General features: G+C 59.6%; 1 protein-coding gene across 2 annotated transcripts; it reads right to left on the bottom strand.

Annotated features, from left to right (window-relative positions):
• Positions 1-12: 12 nt before the first annotated feature.
• On the bottom strand, positions 13-24,207 carry MAN2B1 (mannosidase alpha class 2B member 1). Of its 2 annotated transcripts, XM_039514270.1 has the most exons (25): positions 24,053-24,067; positions 23,267-23,395; positions 22,538-22,640; positions 20,729-20,902; positions 18,544-18,737; positions 18,072-18,204; positions 17,325-17,467; positions 16,266-16,382; positions 15,786-15,868; positions 14,915-15,035; positions 14,200-14,278; positions 13,609-13,718; positions 12,240-12,347; positions 11,898-12,014; positions 10,876-11,094; positions 10,206-10,303; positions 9,725-9,842; positions 9,023-9,141; positions 8,293-8,394; positions 7,721-7,808; positions 4,046-4,126; positions 2,873-3,109; positions 1,457-1,606; positions 777-879; positions 13-454 (listed from the first exon to the last, which is right to left on the bottom strand). In XM_039514270.1, exons 3-25 carry the CDS (start codon positions 22,614-22,616, stop codon positions 327-329), a joined length of 2,901 nt encoding a protein of 966 aa, XP_039370204.1. In that variant the 5' UTR covers positions 22,617-22,640; positions 23,267-23,395; positions 24,053-24,067; the 3' UTR covers positions 13-326. The 2 variants fall into 2 exon arrangements, with proteins under 2 accessions (XP_039370204.1, XP_039370203.1); XM_039514269.1 differs by lacking the exon at positions 23,267-23,395 and having other exon boundaries at positions 24,053-24,207.
• Positions 24,208-25,086: the final 879 nt, after the last annotated feature.

Genomic DNA, 25,086 nt, shown 5'->3' with positions numbered 1-25,086 from the left:
GCCATGAACACCTAGACTGAGGTCCTTGTTTATTAACAGTGGCACTTACACCCCCACTACCCCAGCCTCAGGCTGAAGGGGCAGGTGGGTAGAAATCAGAGGCTGTGCTGAGGAGTTATGGGGGGGCTGGACTCTGCCCCCTTTCCCCCAAAGCTGGGTGGCTTTTCAAGGCAAGTCTCTTCCAAGCCTCCCAGCAGCCAGGATGTGCCTCCCCCAAGTCCAGTTCTCAGGTGGGCAGGGCCCCACCTGGCGGAGTAGGGGGGCAGCAGTTCAGGGCTCCACCTGGGCGGCTTGATCCTGGGACGGAGGTAGGGGGCTGGCTCCCCTTACAGCTCGGCCTGGCCCCCACTGGGGCCCGCGTACCGGATGGTGGCCAGGAAGGTGCGAATCTCCATGGGCTGCAGCGTGACTCCCAGCGGGTCAAGCGGAGGGTAGGGCTGGCGCCTCGCTGCACCTGGGAGAGGAAGCCGGGGGGTTAAGGGCCAGCAGAGGGGCCCTGACTCCTAGGGGCAGCAGCTGGGGGGCCCTGGGCCTAGAAGCTGCCAGCTTTTCCGTGGGAGGAGGGGACACAACCCTCCCCTGTGTCTGTGAGCCCCCCCAGGCCCTGAGAACAGCTGAGGGGCCCACCCCACCTGGAGCCAATGTGCCAGCTGCCCACCCTCCCCTAGGTAAGGAGGCAGGCGCTGGCTGTGCTGTGTGTGTGGGGGGGGAGGCGGGCAGCATCAAGGCTGCTGGACACTGCTCCATGCTCTAGTGCTGGGGGGGACGGGACCCACCTGTGGCTGGCCTCCAGCTGAGCCGCTTCATGGCCTCTCGCTTCTGGTTGGCCACCAGGTTCATCTCCTGCAGGGAGGTGATGGTGAAGGAGGAGAACAGGTGCTGGGGGGTGGGGAGAGAGAGACATGGTCAGCAACTTCCTCAGGTGAACGCTGCCCCCTGCTGGGCCCCCCCAGACCTGCAGGTGAGTAGGCAGCAGCAGCAGCTCCCCACCCCTACACAGGAGACTCCCTCAGGCGGGTGTGAAAACAGGATTCTGTGCTGGCTGTCCTCAGAATTTGTGCTCTACCCCAGAGGTGGCTGCATTTCAGTGCCAGGACTGGGAGCCCTGTGGAGACAGCACCATCCACCTCTGGGTGGGGGGGGGCGGGGGTTAGCAGCAGGTGGGTGAGGGACCCCCTACATCAAACAGTCCTCTAGCTGCTGCACCTCATGTCTAAGGATCCCTTTCCCCGTGTGGATGTGCAGCCAGCGGCAGTGTGGGACAGGGCAGCTGTTCTCACGAGGCTCCTTTGTGTACTGGGGTGATGCTAAGATCCACCCCAGAGGTGGCTGCATCTCAGCACCAGGAAGGGAGTCTGAGCCTGTCAAGGGCGCTAGATGAAAAATCCTCTAGGCCAGTGGCTCAGCAAGTCCCTACGCTGCAGCCAGGCCCCCCTGCTGGCTGCCGGGTACCTACCAGCAGGTCAACAGTGATGGGCTGGGAGCCGTTGGCGCTCTCCCCTCTCTCAAACTGGTGCTCCAGGCGGATGAGGATGGAGCTGGGGTCCCACTGGGCCAGCGTCAGGAGATGGACGGAGGGGGGAAGCTCTTGCTTCAGAGCAGAGAACTGGAGAGGAAGGGGAGACACGGCGTCAGGCTGCCAGAACGGCGCCACCCAAGGGAAAGTTTCAGCAAACTAGAAAAGTCACCACCCAACCCTGAACTATTTCAGTGCCCCAGGCTGCCCCAGTGCCTGCAGGGCAGTGCAGGGTGGATACAACCCGCTCCCCTTCTCCTCCAGGGCCTGGCCTGGGGCTCCCAGCATGCAGCAGTGTCCCCCTACTGCTGAGGGAAGGCGGGTACAGGGGGAGCCCTGCTTTCAGCAGAGAGCAGATGCCTTGTCACAACCTCTCTGTTTACCTGAGCCCTCCGTTCTCTGTCGAAGATCAGCTTGGACAGAACAGCCAGTGATCACCCCAGCTGCTGTCACGAGCGAGTCACCCCAGCGCAGGTTTCACAGGGGGCATAACCCCATTTGTGGAAGGGGGTCGTATCCCCCATCCCCTGAGCAGGGAGCAGGGCAAAGGGCCATCAGCTCTATCCCTTTTCACCTGCAGCTCTCAAAGCACTTTACAGAGGTCAAGCTCATTAGCCCCATTTTACAGATGGGAAAACTGAGGCATGGGGGAGGCAGGGACTTGCCCCAGGGCACTAGCAGAGCAATACCCAGTGCACTACCCACTAGATAACACTGCATAGTCCCTTCCAGGCAGCACAGATTGAAAACAGGTCCCTGGAGTAGAGGGGGGCGGGCACGGAGATTTAATGAGCTACTGCCAACTCAGCAAAGGGGGGGGGGGAAGTGGAAGAGAGGAGTTTAAAATCCAATTATATTTAAATAATGCTGACTTAACCCTCAGTCCTGGCCAGAAGAGGGCAAACACTCCTCCCCCATCTGAAATTTTCCCAGGGAAAAAACTGAAGTTGTGCCCCACCCCCCGCAAAGCTTCCCCCAAAGGGATTTTGCCCCCAGCAATGTTCCTGCCTGAATTTAATCTAATGAGCAGAGAGGAGGAGGCACCTACTCCACATGGGGGGTGCTTGGCCATGATGGGGTTAACCTATAGTTCAGCTGATGCTGGGCTGGGCTGGGCTGGGGAGGGGGCAGGAGCTGGAGGACTGGGAGAAGGGGAGAGGTACGGCAACCAGAAAGACAAGGATTTTCTTCCTTATCCAGCCCAGGTGAGTTAGGAGCTGAATCTGGGTCAAGCAGGGCTGAAACCCCCACACTCAGTTCACAAGTGGGTGAGGCAGTGGGGAACACACAGCCCCTGGCAGGATTCAAACCAGGGACTCAGTCCCCCTCCCTAACACACAAAGCCTGCCCAGGCACCTGCTTGAGGCTGTGCTGCCCCCGGTGGAAGGAAGGGCCCCCGCCCGGGGCCAGGACGAGCTGGGGTGCCATGAATTCCTGCTGGGCCTGCAGCCGGTGCTGATAAGCCGAAGACTCCACCGTGTCCAGGAAGACGAGGTGCCGGCCCCGCACCACCAGGCCGTCGTTGTAGACCCCAGGCTCCAGCAGGGGCTCCCCCACCCCGCGGTTGTCGTCGTAGAGCAGCCGCCGATGCACCTAGCCGCAGGGAGGGAATGTCAGAGCAGCTGCTGGGCTGGGAGCGCCCCCTGCTGGCCAGCCCTGGGCTCTGCATGCTGCACTGGTGCAAGGCTGGAGCACCCCCTGCTGGCCAGCCTGGGCTCTGCATGCTGCACTGATGCAAGGCTGGTGCACCCCGTGCTGGTGCAGCCCTGGGCTCTGCACGCTGCACTGGTGCAAGGCTGGAGCGCCCCCTGCTGGTGCAGCCCTGGGCTCTGCACGCTGCACTGGTGCAAGGCTGGAGCGCCCCCTGCTGGTGCAGCCCTGGGCTCTGCACGCTGCACTGGTGCAAGGCTGGAGCACCCCCTGCTGGCCAGCCTGGGCTCTGCATGCTGCACTGATGCAAGGCTGGAGCACCCCGTGCTGGTGCAGCCCTGGGTTCTGCACGCTGCACTGGTGCAAGGCTGGAGCGCCCCCTGCTGGTGCAGCCCTGGGCTCTGCACGCTGCAAGGCTGGAGCGCCCCCTGCTGATGCAGCCCTGGGCTCTGCACGCTGCACTGGTGCAAGGCTGGAGCGCCCCCTGCTGGTGCAGCCCTGGGCTCTGCACGCTGCACTGGTGCAAGGCTGGAGCGCCCCCTGCTGGCCAGCCCTGGGCTCTGCACGCTGCACTGATGCAAGGTTGGAGTGCCCCCTGCTGGTGCAGCCCTGGGCTCTGCATGCTGCACTGATGCAAGGCTGGAGCGCCCCCTGCTGGCCAGCCCTGGGCTCTGCATGCTGCACAGCTGGAGCACCACCTGCTGGTGCAGTCCTGCTTCTTCAGGATAGGGAGGATACACACAGGCTCAGAACAGAGGATGGTGGTGGTGTTAGGGTGGACTCCAACCCCCCCCCCATGAAACCCCATCCACCTCTGCAAGGGGGGAGTGTGGGAGGGAGGAGCTCAGGGCAGGCTTCCCCCCTGCCCCCATCTCTCACCATGAGCTCCATGGAGCCATCCGCCATGCTGCTGCCCCCCTGCGAGCGATCCGTCAGCACCGTCAGCTGGAACTTCTTGTTCTAGAGAGAAGAGGGAGCCCAGAGCTAACAGAGTGGGCGAGGCCCTGCCGGGGGGGGGGGTCACTCACCCACATCCTCTGCTCCCTCCAGCAGGTGGCAATGGGAGCAGCCCCCCTGCCTCCCCCCAAGCAGCTCTCCTGCTCTTCCATCCCCTTATGCCTGCCTGCAGCTTCCTGGCCCCTTCCTGCACTGCATTTCCCGGCCCCGGGGCTAAGGGGGCAGGGCTGGCTTTCAGAAGACATGGGGCTTGTCCCCACGGGGCGGCGCTCCGAGTCTTCAGCGGCGGGTCCTTCACTCGCTCTGGGTCTTCACCAGCACTGAAGAACCCACCATCGAAGTGCCGCCAGACCCGGAGCGCTGCCCACTGAGTAAAAATTAAAACGGGATTCTCGGCCAGGGCACGCGGGGCTCCTGCCAGTAGGTGTGGGGCCCGCATTGGGGAAATCGGCCTAAAGCCGGCCCTGTGAGGGGGTCAGATGTCAGTGCAGGGGGAGCAGACTGGGGTCCAAGCAGGGAGCACTTGGGGGGGAATTAAGAGAGTAGCAGGTGAGGCTGCGTTTCTTCCTTCGGGAAGCCTCCCCCGTGTGCGTCTGCAGTGGCACCTCCTGCGACACCACACTCCAGATTCCTCATAGTGATATTTCCATATATGATTATGGCATAATTATGCTGCATTCTGCACAAGATGGGTCCTGTGAGGTGTCATTGGAACAGTGCCGATTTGCTGAATACGATTAGCCCCTTTGGATGCATGTATCATGTTTGTAGCTGAAGTTATAAATACTGGCTGGGTGTATTTCAGAGGCGCTTAGGCTGAGGTTATGTCTACACTACGCACCTCTGAGCGACCCAGCCATGCTGCTAAAAGGCACACAGCGTAGCTGCTGGTTGTTGGCAGGAGAGAGCTCTCCCGCCGACAAAAATCTTCCACTCCCAACAAGCGGCGGTAGCTGTGTTGGCAGGCGAACGCTCCTACCCCCCAAGCTGTTCACACCAGCACTTTTCCTCAGCAGAACATTTGTTGTTCGGGGGGCAGGGGTGGTTTTTTTCACAGCCCTGGATGACAAAAGTTTTGCCGATGAAAGTCCAGTGTAGACAAAGGCCCGGTGACACCCCCAGCCAGCCTTTCAGGTAGAGCAGTGGAGAAGCTAGACAGGGCTGATGGACTCGGAAAGGGTTTGGCCTTCCTGTAAACATTTCAACCAGCCTGTTAGTAACGGCTGCTATGACCCAGCGAGGGCAGGAGACCAGACCATGTGATACCGGACTCCATGTTGGGTACCTGTAGCTTTCCACAAACTGGGTGGGAACTGGTTTTGGAAAAAAGGGTTCCCACCCTATGTTAAAGCTACATAAGGTGGGGTGTGATGGCATCTAGGGGCCTCCCTCCCCACATGAGAACTCCTGGAAACACGTGAGGAACAAAGACTGAACTGGGGGTAGTGCGGGACACAGGCTCAAGGGATTTCTAGCCTGGGATGGAAATCTGGTGGCCTGCTTGTATCAGCAGCCAGGCTGAGACTGCGAATTCATATCCAATCTGGCATTTGAGGCTTCGTTTACAGGTTTGTTTATTTACTACGGGATCTGTTTCGCTCGGTTTGCTATCACTTAAAATCTCTCTTTGGAGTTAATAAACTTGTCTTTTGCTTTATCTAACCCACTGTGCCTTGGAGTGAACCGTCCAGGGAGAAATCTCAGCTTGGTTAACACAGGCTGGTGGCATATTCCTCTCCACACTGAGGGAGAGGTTAACTATTTATGAGCTTACATTATACAGATCACTGTGCAGTGCAGGACCGTGTAATTTTGGGCTTATTCTTCAGTGGTGGGGTGCGTGCCTGGGGAGCTGGGAAATTGGCTGGTGGCTGCTGTTTGCACTCAGGTAACTTTACTCTTGGGGGAATTCTGCACCACTGCGCACGTGCAGAATTTATGTCCCCTGCAGATTCCTTTGCTTCCCCACAGAAAAATGACTTTTTAATGGGGAAGCAAAGGGAAGCCACCAGCGTGGTCATGTGACCCTCCCCAGCAGTATGTTTCAGGGGCCCACGGCAGCCAGCAAAGAGGTAAATCACTGTGGGACAGGGGGGCGGGACTGGGGAAGACCCGGCTGGTGGCTCCTACCCTGCGCCAGGCTCAGCTGCTAGTCCCGGCTGGGCTGGGCAGGACGGGACTTCCTCTTCCCCTACACAGCATCTGGAGCTGGGTCAGACCCACGCCCAGATTCCTCCCCCGCCAGCAGGAAACTCTGCAAAGACCCCTCTCCCCTGCTTCCTGCACCTATTTCTCCTCAGCTGCATGAGAGGGATCCCTGTACAGGGAGCTGATTCCCCATCTATCCAACGCCCCCGTGCAGCCAGACCCCCTCATACCCTCCCGTCGAACCTCACCCCCCACACTCAGAGACACCCTCACTCCACCTGCACCATCCTGACAAGCCACCTGAACCCGGATCCCCATCCCACCAAGCCCCAACCAGCTGCACCTGGCTCCCCGCTCCACTGCGACCCACTCCCCCAGTATCTGGACCCCACCAAGACCCCCACACCCAGACCCCCTGCCGAGCTCTATCCCCCTCACACCCAGACCACCCCGCTGCTGAGCTCCAGCCACCTTCACCTGGAACCCTCACCGAGTCCCATTAACGTTGCACCCAGAAAGCGCCTGTGCATCCAGATCCCCCCCACACCCGGATCCCCCCACTGAGCCGCCTGCACCCAGATTGCCCCACACAGAACGCTCTCAACCCACATCGGGCTCCCCCGACACTGAGCCCCTCCACATTTGGATCCTGCCCACCCCTGGTGCACCTGGCATGGAGGAGCAGGGCCCTGGGGTGTTTCTGGGGCAGGCCGGGTCCCTGCGCTGCGGCAGGGTTGTGTGCAGCCTCACCCCTGAGTCTGTGTCTCGAGGGTGATCTCCCACCTCGGTGTAGCCAGTGGCTGGTGCTTCCACATTTATTTAACAATTTTAAAATAGGGTGTAGCTCAGTCTCAGTGTGTGGCACCACCTGCTGTCGTGTCGGGGGATAACGGGGCCTGGTGAGGCTGGCTGTATCTCCGGCACAGCAGTGTGGGTCAACCCAGCTCCGTGTCTGTGTCTGTGTCTGTGTGTGGCTTCCCAAACTGCACCCCGGGGGTGGCCACCCGTCACACTCATCTCTGCCTTTGCTCGAGCCGCTGCATGGGCCAGAGCGGATCTGGGGGCGTGGGAACGAGGGGCCAGCAGCACCACCGTCTGCAACGCCTCCCCCTCCAGGATTTTCTCCATATTTGGCACCTGCTGCTGTAGAAATCAAGCCCTCGCCATCTTTAGTGCATTTTCTCCCCCACCCCATCCCTGTGCAGACAGGGCAGTGCTATGATCCCTGTTTTATCTATGGGGAAACTGAGGCACGAGGGCATGACCTCACAAGCTCCCACAGGGGAGTCGTCAGCAGAGCCAAGAACTGAAGACCCAGGCGAGTGTCACTACCCACTGGACCATCCCTGTGTCTCCATGGAGAGGAATCCCCGCCTCTCACCCACACTCTGCAGCAACGGGGAGGGGACCCAGCGAAATGCCGACAGGGGGCCCCACTGGCCCTTGTACCTTGATATAGATGCGACTGTTAACAGGATAGTAGTTCCCAGCCACCGGCTCCGTCTGGCTCAGGTTCCACGTGGCTCGATAATCCCGCCTGCCGTGAGCATCAGAGCCCCGTTAAGCCCCGTGTCGGCCAGCTCTCCCCTGCCCCCAATCCGGGGGAGTAGGGCCAGTTTGGGCTGTGCAGTCCAGGGCTCTGCGCAGATCCCAAGCGACAGGGCTCCCAGCCCGACCGGGGAACGGACTGTTCCCTATACCGAGCCCTGGGGTACCCCACATGCTGCACAGTCTGCGTCTGACACCCCCGGGGCAGGCTGCCGGCTAGCCAGGAAAGGGGGACGTCCAGGGCTCGTTGGAGTAGCTCACGCAGGGCCCTCCATTCAGGGACCTTGAACAATAATTAAGCCCTGGACGTTCATTAAGACACAGCCCTTTTTTCCCCCCCGAGGGGAGAAGGGACTCGGTAATTCAATGGAAGACATGGGAATGGAACCCAGGAGTCCTGACTCCACCCTGGATTCATCCCCTCCCCTGCCCAGGAAGGATCACCCCACTCCCAATGTCTCGCCACACTGTACCTCCGCTCCAGAATCTCCCGCCCGTTGGAGTCTGTGTAGAAGCGTCCGTCCGTCTGCAGGGACGTCTCGAAACGGCTGATGATCTCCTTGCCTAGCCCGTCGCTGCGGCAGAGGGCACAGCAGGGTCAGACGTGGGGTCTGGCAGCACACGGATTCCCGCACCCGCGCCACACTGTCTGGGGCTGGTCTGACATTTTCCATCTCAGCTGTGTCCATGGGAAAGGTGGGGGAAGGGGCTCCCCTTGAAAAGCATCATGGGGACGGACCGACTGATGTTCCGTCAAAACTCTCAAATAGTTGCATTTGGCAATGCTGCTGCAGTGCCTCCCACTTTATAAACCTGACTCCCTGGTCAGACTACATCTCCCATGCGGCATCAGGGCCAGGGACTCCCATAATGCACCACCTCCTGCCCCCAACAGGGGAGGCTGTGCTGCATCATAGGAAATGTAGTCCAACCAGGGAGCCCAAACCAGAGAGAATGGCAACATGAGGAATTTGAACTACAACTCCCATGGTGCATTAGGGCAGCCCCCACCCCAAGAGGTGAAGTGTGATGCACCATGGGAGATGTAGTCCACCGAGGGAGCCCAGCCCCCACAGGAAAATGGGAGAATGAGGCACCAAAACTACAACTCCCATGGAGCACAGCAGCAGCCCCTCCAAGTTGAAATTTCTTCGTTTTACAGGCAGTTTCCTAGGGCAAAACTCTTCCATTTCCCACACTCACTCTATAGGGATGGGCCCCACCGTCCACTCAAGCTCCACATAGGCCTGCCCAGCATAGAGCCGCACCACCTGCGAGCACCACGAAGAGAAGTTCTGGTAAACCTCCTGCACCAGCTTGTTCTGGACCAGAGAGAGAGAGACGTGTGTGCAAGGATCCCCTCGCCAAGCACTACCTTGCAGCCACTTCTGGGTTGGGGCGGGGGGGGGAGACACGGTTTATAGCAGGATCCCTCACCAGATGCTGAAATGCAGCTGACTCTGGGGTGGGGTGTTAGCAGCCCACAGCACCTCCGCACAATATTGTAGCAGAGTAAGGAAAGGATCCTGGATTCAGTTGGAAGTGTAGCGAGGTGTGATTGAAGGATCCTGAAGGGGGTTAGCTTTGATTGAGACACCGCGGTAAGGTCAAGGAACATGCCAGGGGATCTTCAATGGTCATTAGCAGATGGGACCTTAGTTTTAAGTCTTACCGAAGAGCTAGCAACTCTGATCTAACCCAGCAGACTCCAGTCCCCCAGCCAGACGTGGGAATAGAACCCAGGCATCCTGGCTCCCAGCCGCCCCCCCTGCTCTAACCGCTAGACCCCACTCCCCTCCCCGCTAGCTCAGGGCTAGTGGCATAAGGGAATCGGAGACAAGAGACTTCGGCTCCCGCGCCCAGCCCCCTGGAGGTTCCCACACCGGGGATGCTCCCGCCACCTACCTTCACCAAGTACGTGTGGGCTCGCCCAGCCACACGGAGGGGCTCGGAGCGGTTGGGCCTGAAGATATATGCCCCGGAGGCCTGGGCACTGTCGTCATTGCCAATGCTGGCGTTGTACCTTGGGCAGGGTAAGGGGGGGGGGTGAGAGACAGTCCAATCAGCTGCCCAGAGCCCCAACGCCACGCCAGGGAGAACCCCTCCCCCATCCCCCTACACACACAGCGCTCCTGCACTGGCCAAGGGATCGAACTCCCGCTCCTGGGAGCTGGTTATTACCCTGTTTTACAGATGGGGAAACTGAGGCACAGAGGGATTGGGAAGGAAGGTATTCACTCGCGCTCAAATGTGAGTCAATGACAGAGCTGGGAATAGAACCCAAGAGTCCTGATCCCCAGCCCCACTGCTCTACCCGCTAGAGAGCGCTCCCTCCCCAGAGGTGGGGCTAGATCCCAGGCGTCCCAGCTCCCCCCAGCTCACTGACCAGAAGAAGTTCTGAGAGACAGGCAGCGAGATGCTTTTGTCCAGGTTCTGAATCTCCATCAGGAGCCCAGTGACCGGGTCGAACAGAACCCGGAGGTGCTGTGGGGAAGAAGGCGAGAACGTCAATAGACCATGACCCAGGGGACAACCCACCGCAGGGCCCCTCATTCCTCCACCTCCGATTACCACAGTCCAGTCCCCACCCGGTCAGATCCCCCGGTTCAGAAACGAATCAAGTGCCATCCTAAAGCTCGTTAGGTTGTTTACCTCCCACTGCTCCTATTGGAGGCTGTTCCAGACCCGCCTGCCTCAGATAGTTAGAAACCCGCTTCTCATTGCCAGCCTGCGCTGATTCCTGGCCCGTTTGTCTCCCTTTGTTCTTGGGCCAACATTATCCTTTAGCTTCAATAGTTCTTCCCCCTCCCTAGAAGCCTATTGCGCTAGGCGCTGTACAATATCATTAGGTATATTACAGTAGCACCTTGGAGCCCCCGTGATGGTGCTGGGCGTTGTACCTTAGGTGTATTACGGTAGCAACTCAGCGCCCCAGGCATGTACCAGCTAGAGGTGGACAGATAAGAACAGAGACAGTCCCTGCCCCAAAAGGGCTGGCTGCTCCCTTGCCTTAGGAAGTGAAACGGCCCAGGCTGCACCCTCGCTCAGGACAGTACCTCATTCTGGATCCCCCTGGGGGACCAGGCGTCCACCCGGGGCTGGGCCTGCTCCCGGATCCGCTTGGCCAGCCTGGAGCGCAGGTCCCTGCTGGCCGTTTTCGAGACGGTGTAGGAGCTGTAGCCCAGGGGCGGGGCCGAGGCTGGGAAGATCAACTCATGGGTGGCGTCTCCCCGGTCTCGTCTCACCGCCCGGGTGAAGTTTGAGACGGGGACAACCTGGAAACCGAAAGAAAAACCGTCTGAGGCCCCGTCGGGAGGGTCTGACCAGAGATTGTGCCGCATGGAGACACCACAGGACGGATGCAGGGAGCTCGCAAGTTAAGCGGAGCCAGACTTGGTTAGAACGTGGATGGGAGACGGCTGCTGTCAGCTCCTCAGCATTCTCCCCTCACGTCAGTGCTGGCCCCAATGCCACAGAGTGATGCTAGGGGGCGCTGCGCTGCAGAGAGAGGGGTGGGAGCTCAGGAGGGGCCACTCGGCACTTGGGATCAGTGCTGGCTGCTAGGGGGCGCTATGGAGTAGGAGCTCAGTAGGGGGCATCGACCCCAATGCCCCAGTGTGGTGCTAGGGGGCACCTGGCTTTCTAGTGAGATTTAAAAAACAGGTGATGCCTTGTGCTCATTACGCAGCCCCTGGCGCTTTCCCTGGTGTCAGGTTAACGCCTGTCGGTCCCGTGCAGCCCATTTGCCAGGCGCAGGGAGCGGTGCCAGCTTGAAAGCACATTATTGCCCGGGACCAAGTACGTATGGGCCCCATCGCCCCCTAGAGGATGCAATCAGACCTGCTTCGAGCGCATACAATCATACTGCCCCCTAGTGGTGGCAGCATGCAGAGCCTATACGAGCTGCACTACTGCTGCCGCCAACAGATCCTCCTTTTGCTAGGAGATACCAGAGCCCAATCCCAGCTAAAAACTGAATCCCCTGCAGGCCCACGACACAGGGAGGGATGGAAACAGGTCAAGCGTGCAGCCGCAGGAAGGAGAGAAAGAGCCAAGAAGGAAGACGCTCTGGCCGCACCTCATTCGGCACCGTCTGGCCATTGGGATCCGTCACCGAATACGCGGCTCCCTTCACCGGCAGCCGGACGTTCCAGCTCACACGCCGTCCCAGCGGGTTGTAGAGGATCACCATGAACTGGACAGACAGACCCAGATTAGCGGGACGCCCACCTGACCTTCCCCACCGCCAGCCGGAGAGCGCGGGTGCTATTCACTGGCAGAGCCCAGAGAGGAGAAAAAGCCGTCCTACATTGACCAGGTAAGGGCCAATCTCCTCCAGCGACCTGCGTTCTTGGGCTGCTGGAGCTGGCTCCCAGGCCCGGCTCCCCTCCCGCGCCTTATACAACAACAAGGTCCTTACGGTGCTGGCGGATTCGGTCAGCGGGCACAGGCTGATATTGAGATAGTTGCAATAGATGAAGTTCTCCTTGTTGCCGCTGATGCTGGCCAGAGCGTTACTGACCAGGACCTGCAAAGAGGAGAGATGCCTCCCATCAGGTGAGAGACGAGAGATTCACCCCCACACACATGCATTCCGGGGGGGGCGCTGTGCTTCTGGAAGCAGGATGGGGGCACTCTCCCCTCACAGTCAGTGCTGACCCACAGCAGTTTCCTGGGCAGTGATGGGGACGGGGACCATCAGCCCCTCCCCTTCCTCCCTGTTGCTCCTGGATGCGCCGCCCTGCACCGCCTCTCTGGAGACGCAGGTGAGGGACACAACGTTGAAGGAGCAAGGGAAGGAGGTGAGAAGGGGGCGGGGGGGGGAGGCGAGCGGTGAGCCAGCAGCGAGCGGTGGGTCTCATGGCGGACAGGGGAGTGTCTGGCAGGGGAGCAAGGAGGCGAGCGGCGGCAGGGGACTGAGGAGGGACGCAGCAAGCCAGAGGCAGACCGGGGGGGGGGGGGAGGGATGAGGAGGGACACAGCAAGCCAGCGGCAGGCGGGGGCCGAGGAGGCGCGGTGGTGGGAGGGCAGGGCAAACCCCACCAAAACCTTACATAAACAAATTACAGTGATTTGGGTGTCTGCATACGCATGTTACGTTGTTAACTTGAGGAAAAATAAATAATTTTAGGAAAAAGTGTCAGTATGGCCACCAGCAAGAGTTGGTGGCCGCACTCTGAGGCCACCAAGAAATTTGTTGAGAGAGCCCCTGCACTAGGGGGTGCTGCAGGGATCAGGGTGGGGAATGCTCCCCTCATGGTCAGCGCTTGTTCCCAATTCCCTGGGGTGGTGCTAGGGGGCGCTGTGCTGCAGGGAGCAGGGGAGCTCTCCCCTTGGGACCAGCATGGACCCCAATGCCCGAGGGCGGCACTAGGGGGCGCTGTGCTGCAGGGAACAGGGTGGCGCACTCTCTTCTCACGGTCAGTGGTGGCCCCAATTCCCTGGGGCGGCACTAGGGGGTGCTCTCCCCTTGGAGCCAGCATGGACCCCAACGCCCTGGGTGGTGCTAGGGGGCGCTGTGCAGCAAAGCATCACCAGGGTGACCTCTTGCTGAGGAGAATAGGGAGTTATTGGGGGGGTCCCCTTTAAATCCCCTTGCCCGGCACTGAGATGCATCCACCTCTGGGGTGGGGCCATAGCAGGTCCTTGGCTACTCCAACACCCCCGCAGGCTGCCTTTTCCCTGGGCCATCCTGCCTCGGATGCTCACTGCAGGGAGACTAGAGGAGGCAGAATCAGGTTCCGGGATCTCTGGAGGGGAACAGGGTGCCAAGGAGGCAGGGTACATACCTGGCAGGCATCCCAGCCGGCAGCCAGGCGCTTGGCGTAGTCATTAGCCACGTGCTGCTTCTCCGTCCCACTGACGGCGTCGTGATGCTGGGCCACTGCCATGGCCCGGCCTGTGGGGGAGCCGGGGCGTCAGGGGCGGAACAGGGAGCTACGCCAAACCCGCCGGGTGGGACGATGTGGGGGGCAGAGAAAGGGGGATTGTGGGGCCAGACAGCCCCCCCAAATCCAACCTCTCCAATAGGGGGCTGGGCCTGCATCTCCCGTGCCTGGCCTGAAGACTCCTCCCGGCCCCCAAACTCCAGCATCAACTTGGCTAAGGCCACACAGACAAGAGTAGAACCCAGGAGTCCTGACACCAGCCCCTGCTCTAACCACTAGACCCCACTCCCCTGCCAGAGCCAGAGCCTCCAATCCCTGCAGCACTGGGCCACATTGCCGGACGTCTGTGTATGGAGAAGGCAGCACTGCCCTCTGCTGGCTGCGATAGGAGCTGTTCCTTTGTTCTGTCTCCCCCTAGTGGCTGCAGGGGACAGGATAAGTTTGGGGGGAATCCCGATAACGGGGCGATTCATGGCTCAGCAGCTCACGTACGAAGCACGGTGCTGTCTCCTTCCCCGTAGGGGCCCGTCCTCGCCACCGGACCGGCCAAGGCTTCCAACTGGTTGCAAACCTGCAGGGGGGGGAAGGGGAACAGTGATGAGAGAACATGTATCCGCATCCGGTAACCCTCCAGGAGGGACGTGAAGGCTGGGACTATAAATGTTTAAAAGGGGACTGGATAAATTCATGGTGGCTAAGTCCATAAATGGCTATTAGCCAGGCTGGGTAAGGAATGGTGTCCCTAGCCTCTGTTCGTCAGAGGATGGAGATGGATGGCAGGAGAGAGATCACTTGATCATTGCCTGTTAGGTTCACTCCCTCTGGGGCACCTGGCATTGGCCACTGTCGGCAGACAGATACTGGGCTAGATGGACCTTTGGTCTGACCCGGTACGGCCTTTCTTATGTTCTTATGACTTGCCACTCCCATTTCATAGAGAGGGAAACTGAGGCATGGAGAGGGGATGGGACCTGCCCAAAGTCGCACAGAGCCAGAGATTGAACCCTGGCTCCTTGGCCCTCTGTTCTAACCACTAGACCCCACTTCCCTCCCAGAGCTGGGGACAGAACCCTGGAGTCCGGCCTCCTAGGCTCAGACCTCCTCTCTGTCCTGCTCAGGACAGGATGCTGGGAAGACCAACAGGCAGCAGGTCACAGGGACGTGAGTGGGATCCCAGACTCCCTGCCCCCCCGGAAAACTTCCCCACCTGTAGGAAGTTGTTGCTCAGTCGCTCGTAGCGCTTGAAAGCCGGCCGGCTGGTGAAGTAGCCTGTCCAGAAATGGTGCGGCCCGTCAGCGTAAGGGAAGAAATCGTCGTATTTGAGGGACCTGTGCGACACCAAAGAGGGTCCCCTCTGCAACTCATGGGTCCAGAAGACCCGGACCTACTCCCTCCCCCCTCCTCAATCCACCCCACCCCACCCGGCCACAGGAGAGGTAGCCAGCCAGTCAGTCCCACAGCTCAGCCCCTGCACCCAGCACCAGCCACTCCCAGCGCCTGAGGAACAGAGAGGAGGTTATAATGGCACGGAAGAAACTAATGAGAGATGTGCTCGTTTATATACTCCAGTGTGGCACTAGGGGGCGCTGTGCTGCAGGAAGCAGGATGGGGGCTCAGCAGGGGGCGCTCTGCCCTCCCAGTCAGTGCTGACCCCAGTGAGGTACTGGGGGCGCTGTGCTGCAGGGAGCAGGGCAGGGGGCTCAGCAGGGGGCGCTCTGCTCTCCCAGGTGGTGCTGACCCCAATGCGGCACTAGGGGGCGCTGTGCTGCAGGGAGCAGGGCAGGGGGCTCAGCAGGGGGCGCTCTGCTCTCCCAGGTGGTGCTGACCCCAATGCGGCACTAGGGGGCGCTGTGCTGCAGGGAGCAGGGCAGGGGGCTCAGCAGGGGGCGCTCTGCTCTCCCAGGTGGTGCTGACCCCAATGCGGCACTAGGGGGCGCTGTACTGCAGGAAGGGTTCCATCATTACCCCTCCAAAGGGGACGCACCAGGGCTTGCAAGCCCATCCTCTCCGCCCTAGCATGGTGGGGGCGGGACAGCGCAGGCCACCCCAGGCGGGTTCCCGCCAGCCCCGGCGCTCACCACGACAGGTTGGCTTTGAAGAGTTCCCACAGGTAGCAGGTGGGGGTGGAGTAGAGCACGTGAACCTGGCTCCCGTTGAGTTGCTGGAAGAGACACAAGGGGGTGGTGGGAGCGGGTTTGGCGATCGCGCCGGGTGGGCTCTGTCGTCCCCTAGTGGCCAGTCGGGGTAAGGAGGCTGCTGCAGCCTGCCGCTCCCAGAGCCCAAGGACCCAAGTTCGAGCCCGGCCATTGCCCAATCGCAGCAGGGCCCTGCCGAGTGCAACGGGCCTCCTGGCTGGGCCACGTGGCTGCCCCCGGGGGCTCGGCCTGTGGGTCAGGAAGTGGGAGCCCAACCCTCTCCCGGCCCAGCATGCATCCCAGGCGGGTCCCCACCTGACAGGGTGAGCCCTGCCCAGCAAGGGACTCCTACCCACTCCCAACCTGCAGTCCCCGGGGGGGAAATCCCTGCACCACCCCCCAGGGGCTCCTGACCCCCGTTACCTGCGTGTTGACGTGTTTGATGAGCTTGTCCATGTTCTTGTACCACAGGTTGGCGTTCTCGTACTGGAAATCCGAGCCCATCGTCATGACGATGTGGTTGGTGCGGTAGTGCTTGGCCTGCAAGGAGATGACGGAAGGCGACACTTCAAGCTCCCCACTCAGAGACGCCCCCGCTCGGTACCCAGACCCCGGGCTAAGGCGGCCCCGTGGCGAGAGTCTGGCAGGCAGCCGGCGGTTCCGCTTTCCCCACGGGGAAGGACAAAATTGTTTCGGCAAAACTGACATTTTTTTTCCCCCTGCAGGAAATGCTGGTTTTGCAAAACGGGCGTTTGGCGGAAAAGTTATTTTGACGCGTTTCTGACCTGCTCTAGCAGGGGTCCCGGGCACTGGGCTGACACACCTGTCACCGGAGCGAAGGATGGAAAACGCCTGGAGAGTCCCCCAGGGAGGCTTCCCCAGTGCGATCTTGGGGCGGAGGAGGAAAATGGGGACTGGTCCCAAATATTCAGCTGCGTATTGCAGCCGGACAGAGACTGGCCGTGTGTCACGGGGGCTGGAGCTGTCCCTGAGGCAATCCCATCCCGCTCCTTTCTGGGGCTGGTCCGTTATTCCCTAGCACAGGCACCAGGGACAGAAACGGCGTCCGGCCACGCAGTGCTGATGCTAACAATGGAGCCAAGAAACTCGTCCCCCGAAAGGGTCTCTACTACAGCGCCTCTCTGGCTAGGCAATGACACTTGTGACTTTCTCCCATGGACCAGCAATTCCCCACCCGGCTTATAATCCCGCCCCAATCTCCAGGCAGCCTCTAAGCGCCAGCCAATCGCAAGAGTCGGCCACCAACAGCTGAGCGTCCCAGTAACTTTTCCGAGCTCAGGCACCAGCCGAGACAGGAATCGAACCCAAGAATCCTGACTTCCAGCCCCCTGCTCTAGCCACTCCACCCCACTCCCCTCCCAGGGCCAGAAATAGAGCCCAGGAGTCCTGGCTCCCAGCCCTTCACTCTAACCCCTAGACATAAGGCCAGCTGGCTGCAGAGGGTCCCCTCCCAGCTCTCACCTGGGCAGCCGCGGTTTCCAGGAAATACCCCACCAGGCTGTTGACGTTGTTCTCATCACTCGCATCGTCCACGATGGGGTTGTCGGAGCAGAACTGGTCCCAGCAGAGGGACAGGGGCGGATTGTAGCCGTTGGGGAGGACACCTGGGTGGAGGGGGGGGGAGAAACAAGATCACCGTGGGGCATGGGCAGCTGGGCAGGATCCAGCCAGTGATGTGAGGGATGATGCGGGTGTCGGGGGCCAGCACAGAGCCAGGCTCCATGGGCGGCTCCACCCCGGGAGGCTCCCCCCGGGCAAAAGGAACAGGGGTGCAAACACCAGGGAGGGAGGGGGAGAGTGAAATCCAGACCCCGACGGGGGAAGATCAGCCTGCATCCAGCCAGGAGTGCAGGCCAGGCACCCCATCTCTGCCCCACGCCCCAGACTAGAGGTGCCACCTCTGAAGTACAAAAAAGGGACCCCCAGGCCAGCCCCTCTCCTCCCCTCCATCCCAGGCCCCCAGCTGGACACCTCAGATCCCATCAGGTGGGTCGGCCTGGGGCAGCCTTCCTGCTTCTGCCACTGCCTCCCGCTCAAACATGAGTCGCCCCCCACATACACACACCCCCCATGGAGCCCACCCATCTGCCAACCCTGGCTGCCCATTGGTGCGTGGCACCGTCTGTCTGTGGCACAGGTGCCCCACCCCACAAAATTGGGACTTGGAACGTCCCGAGAAGACTTGGCAGCACCCCCACTCCAGCTCACCGGTGAAGAGGTCGGCGCTGGGTGGCTGTAGGCTGGCACTCGCTCTCCAGATCTGCTCCATCTCCCGCAGCTGCTCCCGGTTGGCTTTGTCCTGGTAATCCAGGCGGCCGAAAAAGAAGCCGTCGAAGCCCATCTGGAAAGGACACCGGGGGGGGAGGGGGTGTCAATGCCAACAGCCTCAGAGAGCCAGCAAACACTGAGGCAGCAGCATGGCCTTGCGGCTAGAGCGCTGGACAGGGACTAGGGAGACCCAGATTCTATTCCCAGCTCTACCACGGGCCTGCTGGGTGACCTTGGGCCTCGTGCCTCAGTTTCCCCACCTGGAAAGTGGGGATAATGCTCCTGACCTGCACAAAGCACTTTGAGACCTGCTGATGGAGAGTGACACACGCTGTCCCCAGCAGGCTACCCCTGGGCCTCCGAAGTCCCTGCCTGTGGGGGGGCAGTTCTAGGCCCCCCCAGATGACCTCACCTGGGCAAAGAGGGAGGCCTGCTCTCGGGAGTGGCCGAAGGGGTCGATGTGCCAGGCGGCGCGGGGCCGGCCACACTCCCCGAAGGTCTCCTGTAGGAAGCGCAGCCCCAGCGTCATCTGGTCGATCATGGCGTTGTAGTAGGTGGCCGCCTCATCGTTCATGCACCAGCCGCCATTGATAAATTCCAGCCGTCCTGCGGGGAGGGAAAGGGGGCAGGCCACCCTCAGCGCCAGGCGAGCGGGGAGGCCGGGCACCGCTGGGGTCTGCAGCTGCCTGGCAGCGCCAGGGAAGGAGAGAAGCCAGGGACCTTCTGAGGGGGTGGGGCAGCATGGACAGAAGATGGCACAGGCCAATTGATCCACACAAACAGTGTGTGTGTGTGTGTGTGTGTGTGTCAGACACACACACCCACGCGTGTGGGCTACCCGCAGCCATAGTGAGGAGTGTCTGTGATCTGCTTTTTTACACTGTGCCAATAAAGACCTGAATCAAGTTGTGTGAGAGACACAAGATGACCCAAGCAAACGCCCCACATGCGTGTGTGTGTGACAGAGACACCCCCCCGACATTTGCTCCCTCTGTGCGTGTGTGTTGCGAGGTACCCACCAGTACAGGCAAAGGGTCAGCATGGGAGAGCGAGACCCACACCCTGGGACGGGCACAGGCACATACAGTACAGGCCAATGCAGGGATCGAACGTGCTCGCGCACACACAGGGGGTCTGGCTGGCTTGTTGTGTGTCAGGCCTTGCACGCTCACTGATTGACCCAGGCATATTATCTGGGCGAGTCTCACACACACGGGCCGTGGGCCTATAGTGACGCTGCGCTCCATATGCTTTATAAAAATATCTTTATAGGTGTGACTATGATGTAACTGGAATATGCTAAGGTCTCTTGTAAGGTATCATTACAAAGTTTACAATCTGCTGAGTGTGGTCATCCTGTTTGTAGGAATGTCTCCTTCTTGTATCTGAAACTAGGAACATAAAGTAGAACTCTGAGGGCCTATGTAATTATGCAAAGTGGGGGCCATTAATGGTGGTTTAGAATCTTGGCCAGGACAACTGGTTGTAAATGGTTTGTTTCCCGGCAGCCCCTGCGTGTCAGAAGAACGAGGTCATACAGTGACAGGCGACCGTGTCACATGATACTGGAATCCACCTTAAACCTGGGGCTTTTCCATTTAGACGGAGGAGTGGGGACCCAGAGAGACAAAGGACTCCCACCTTGTGCCAAAGCTAGAAAAGAGACAGCCCCGGCTTTTCACCTAAGATGCCTGCTGGAAGTAACAAGGGCTGGACCAGGGGAAAGGATCGGGCCCAGACTAGGAAGGGGTCTAAGCTGTGAAAGAAGCTTATTGGAACATTTCTGAGGGTGAGATTTACCTGAAATCAGTTTCTTAATGTATTCGGCTTAGACTTGGGTGTTTTTGTTTTGCTTGGTAACTTACTTTGTTCTGTCTGTTATTATCTGGAGCCACTGAAATCCTACTTTTTATACGTAATAAAAATCACTTGTGTTTATTATTAAACCCAGAGTAAGTGAAGAGTACCTGGGGGAGCAGAGAGCTGTGCATCTCTCTCTATCAGTGGTACAGAGGGCGGACAATGTATGAGTTTACCCTGTATATGCTTTATACAGAGTAAAATGGATTTATTTGGGGTTTGGATCCCATTGGGAGTTGGTATCTGGGTGCTGGAGATAGGTGACCTGCTGAGCAGTTTTTGGTTAGAGTCTGCAGCTTTGGGGGCATGGACCTGGGTCTGTGTTTGCAGCAGGCTAGAGTGTCTGGCTCAACAAGGCAGGGTCCTGAACTCCCAGGCTGGCAGGGAAAACAGGCTCAGAGGTAACTTCAGCACGTCAGGTGACAGTCCCAAGGGGGTCTCTGTGGCCGAACCCATCACACCACGATCACCCACTGATTGACCCAGGCATATTATCTGGGCGTGTGTCTTTCACACACACGGGCCTGCACAACATATAGCCAGGGAGAGAGACACACACACACCCACTGAGGCAAAGAATCCCTGTGAGCGTGTCTGTCTCTCCCCATCTGTCCCACCTATGCAGACACCCTCTGTATGAGCGGGTGGGGGACATCACCAGGCCCAGCAGTGCAGGTCACATCGCCTTCTGCCGCAAGAGCAGTGCCCAACTGGCCGGTCGGCACGGGATCCCTTACCCTCGCTGACCAGCTGCCTCACCGCCTGCCGCATGGACTCCGCCTGCAGCTGCCACCAGCGGTAGAAGAAGGCCACCTCGACGTAGATAAAGCGCTTAGTGGGGTCAGCCAGGAGCTGGGGGATGACGGAGTCCAGGATGTACTGCACGCCAGCATGCTGGATGTCGTTACGCGCTGCGGAGGGAAGGCACGGGGGTGAGCAGACACATCCAGGGACCCACAGAGCAGGGACAGCAGCGGAGCCAGGTCCCCGACCCAGCCACAGTGCCCCCCAGGAGGGCAGGATCCCCCACCTTGCCACAATGCCCCTCCAGAGGGCTGGATCCCCCCTGGCCATGGCAGGACCCCCAGGAATCTCAGATCTTTCTGTCTCTCCAAAGCAGGGATAAACACCCCTCCCAATAACTGCTCTGCACCCCCTGCCTCTCCTCCAAGCACCTCCTGCAGTTCAAAATCCGTCGTTCCCCCTCCTCCCCAAACAGGGACAGCATCAGGGTGAGATCAGCTTGCACGCACAGCGCCCCCTGGAGTCTCACCCATCAACCAGCCAGCCCCCACCCCATGGCCCATTCCCCACCCACTGAGTCAGCCAGTCCGTCCCCCCCCATCGAAAGGCCCCATGACCTAGGCTTCTGCTTAAGTCACGCCCGTGCTGGAAAGGCTCTCTCTATGGCCTGAGAGATAAGACGCTCCAAAGGCATTAATGTTTCCACTAACTATGTGCTGGCCTTGACTGATGTCATGGAAAAGCCGCCCACGTGAGACACGGCCTCTAAAAGGTGACGTTAATATCCAGGTGAGTAAGACCACGGGCTTATTATGGCCAGGGGAGAACAGCGGGGGAAAGACAAAGGTTCAACATGTTCCTTGGCCTGGCAAGGACGGATACAAAATGCTCTGAGGAAGCATGATCTAATGATTGGGTTGGGGGCAGCTAGATTCCTGGCTTCTGGGAGAGGAGTGGGGTCTAGTCGTTAGAGCACAAGGGTGGTGGAGCCTGGAATTCAGGACTCCTGGGTTCTATTTCCAGGTCTGGAGAGGGAGCAGGGTCTAGGGGTTAAAGCGGAGTGGGGCTTTCAGGACTCCTGGGTTCTAATCCCCACTCAGATTCACTGTGTGACTACAGGCCCCGTGAAGCTAGGATGCTTAGTCTGTGAACTGCCATGAACTATTCTGGCAGGCGACACAGACTTTATCCAGCATCTGGCAGGGAAGCGAAGTGGGAGCTTTCCCCAAGCCTGGAGCAGGTCCCTACAGCAGGGCCAGGGTTGGGAGGGGCTCTCTACCTCCATCCGCAGCAGAGGAAGTCAGTATGCTGACGAGATTAAGATAGTGCATCTCTGAGCAGCGCTTCCTCCCCTGCCCACACCTTGCCACAGAAAAGAGCCCTCCCTCATCTTAGACTCATGCAGGGTCACAGCCAGCTCTAAACTCAGCAGAAACAGGGATCAGATAGCGACACTGGCCTTCAGTTTTGATCCCGCTGCGTGGGCCAGCTGGCTTAGTGTTTGAGGAAAGGAGATCCAGGGTGTGTCTGTTCTCTGGGACACAGGAGAGCCAGAGTCTATAATTCCTGGCTCTGCCACTGGCCTACTGGTGACCTTGGACAAATCTCCTTGCTCTGTGCCTCAGTTTCCCTACCTATAAAATGGGGATGACAATACTGACCTCCTTTGTCAAGTGCTTTGAGATGTACTGATGGCGAGCTCGAGGTAAGAGATGGGGATTAACCCACTGAGTCGGACGGCAGCAGCTACAGTGCATGGAAACCCTCCCTCCCGCTCCTTGCGCACCATCTCCGCCACATACCTCCATAAAAATACTGATCCACTGTTTTCAGCCAGCCCACGTCGTTGTGCGTGTGAGGGATCAAGTGGACATTCAGCATGTCTGCTTTAGTGGCCGGACAGGACTATGAGAGAAAGAACCAGACGTGCTGCGAACTGGAGGGGAAGGCCGCAGCGTACAAACAAACCCCATTGAAAGGGCTCTTGGGGCCAATATCCTGCAGATAGGAGATACCGATCTGAACGGATATTGCTCGGTGTAGCTAAGAGAAGACGCTAGAGGTGGAAAGAGGCAATTGTCTTCTTCACAGCCCTCTGCTCAGAGCTGGACTGCTCCCTACACTAGATTCTCCAGGGCTTTGGACAAACAGCTACTGAACAATAAATCACACACCAACGCAGACTGAAGGAGTTTTTCCATCGATGTAGCTAATTCACTTCTCTGAGTCAGCAGCTAGGTTGACAGAAGGATTCTAGTTGTATCTACGCCGGGATTAAGTTGTCCTAAGTCCAGCGCTCATGACACTAACTTTTTCACAGCCCCAGCGACAGAGCTAGGTCAGTCTAAGAGTTCAGTGTAGACCAGGGTACCTGGCCGGGGAGTCAGGACTCTTGGGTTCTAGCCCCAGCTCTGGGAGGGAGGCCAGGTTGGTGGCTAGAAGTCAGGAATCTGGGGTTTGATCCCCAGCTTGGTAGGGAGAGTGGGTCTAGTGGTTAGAGCAGGTTAGAGCTGGGTTCTGCTGTCCCCAACCTTGAGCTGCAGGCTCCCCGGCTGTAAAATGGAAAGATGTCACCCTGGCCAAGATGCTCAGCTCTGCAGAGCTCACAGTGGGAGGTGTCTAATTATCGTAATCATCATCCCACAAGAGGAAGTGATAGTCTAGGGAGATGGGGGAGGAAAGGAAGAGAAACAAAAATGCAGAAACAGACAACGGCACCAAACTGCACAGTATTAACCCCCTAACGCCCCCACTGCTAGGGCTCTACCCAAGCTCATGCGTTCAGTGCTCCCTGTTTAACTGAACTCAGGAGGGGTGGGGGGTGACCCTCAAGAAGGCCAGTTATCTGCTACTGGGACTAAGCATTGCTTTGAGCCCCCAGCTCCCCACCACGGCCCAGAACTGGGTGCGGGTGTGTGTGTGTGGGGGGGGGGTCAGATGCGGCCACTGCAACGCTGTCTAAACTCTGGACTGTCCTGCCTTCCCCACCATGGCTCACAAGCTCCCCCAAAACACAAGAACACCCCCCACCCCCAAAACCTCATCCCCTCTTTCACCTCCCAGGCTCAGAACCCCCAACGCATCCGGGCCCTCCTCGCACTCCTTCACCTCCCCCTTCTCCAGCCAAAGCTCCCCCACCGCTCAGAAACACCTCCCGGTTCCCCAGAGAGCTCCCTATCCCGCACCACCCACTTCCCCTTCAGCCGAAGCCCCCTCCAGGACCCCCCGATTCTCCTCCACGCTCCCTCCTCCCCCTTTTACCCCGACCCACCTGCTGCCCCCCTTACTCCCGCCCAGGGCTTCCCCCCCCGCCTCACCTCATAGCCGCAGCCGGCCGCGGCCGCCCCCAGCAGCCCCACGCCCAGGAGGGCGCCCAGGAGCAGCCCCACGGGCAGCCCCATCTTCCCCCTGCAGCCGCGGGACCCTGCGCCTGGCCGGCAGCTCCTGCTATCATGTGACCAGCCCCTCACGTGACTCCCTGAGCACGGAATCCCCCTTCTAGCCTCGCCCCCACCCCACGCGGGAGCCAATCCGAAGAGAGCGGGCGGGGCCACGGCCTTCATTCATGCAGAAAGAGCGTCACTGCAAACAAGTGACGCGCTGATTGGCTGAGGGGGCGAGGGCGGGGCCAGGATGGAGGGAAAGGGAACAATTGTAATTGACAGGCCATCTCACCTATCATGTGCAAGGAGGCGGTGAAAGGGCGGGGGTGAGGATATAATGCCGCCAGCTTCTAAAAGGACCAATGTGAAGTGGATCGAATTGATTGACATATCCGGCCACCTATCAGTTGCAGGTATGAAAGAAGCTCACAAGCCCCGCCTCTTATTCCAGAGACCAATAGGCTAACCGGGAACGCTTGAGGGACAGTTGAAACCGCTACTCACAGGCAGCGACAACCGGCAACAGAATTATTAAGCTGCTGCCCGTTCCCGTTGTCCATGAGCCCGCGCTGGGCTCTGATTGGTAGAGAAGATTGGCAGGGAACTCAGCCAATGAGGCGTCGAGTAGTGTTGAGCGTGGGGCCCCTCAGACACGGCCTCCCTCGGGGCTAGGGCCCTGTGGCCGAGAGACCCCCAACCCTCCCCCCCATTCCCTCTAGCCGGGCGCAGTCGCACAAGGACGGAGCGGCAGGGACAGGCGCTGAGGGGGCCACCACTGACCCTCGGCTCCCCTCCCCCACTCACATGTTCCCCGCCAGCCCCCACAATCCTCCTTGGCTCCACCCCAGCCCCCCAGATCTCCACCTGCTCCACAACCTCCTCCCGACACTCCCATCTTCCCCCAAAGCTCCCCCTACATCCCACACACCCCTCAAGCACCGCCACCAGGCCCCACAACCCCCCCCCCC

This window comes from Mauremys reevesii, linkage group 25, assembly GCF_016161935.1.
Source record: "Mauremys reevesii isolate NIE-2019 linkage group 25, ASM1616193v1, whole genome shotgun sequence".
In the NCBI taxonomy this organism is placed as follows: domain Eukaryota; kingdom Metazoa; phylum Chordata; order Testudines; family Geoemydidae; genus Mauremys; species Mauremys reevesii.
The sequence above is the reverse complement of the archived record's forward strand: the minus strand, read 5'-3'. Positions and strand labels throughout refer to the sequence as shown.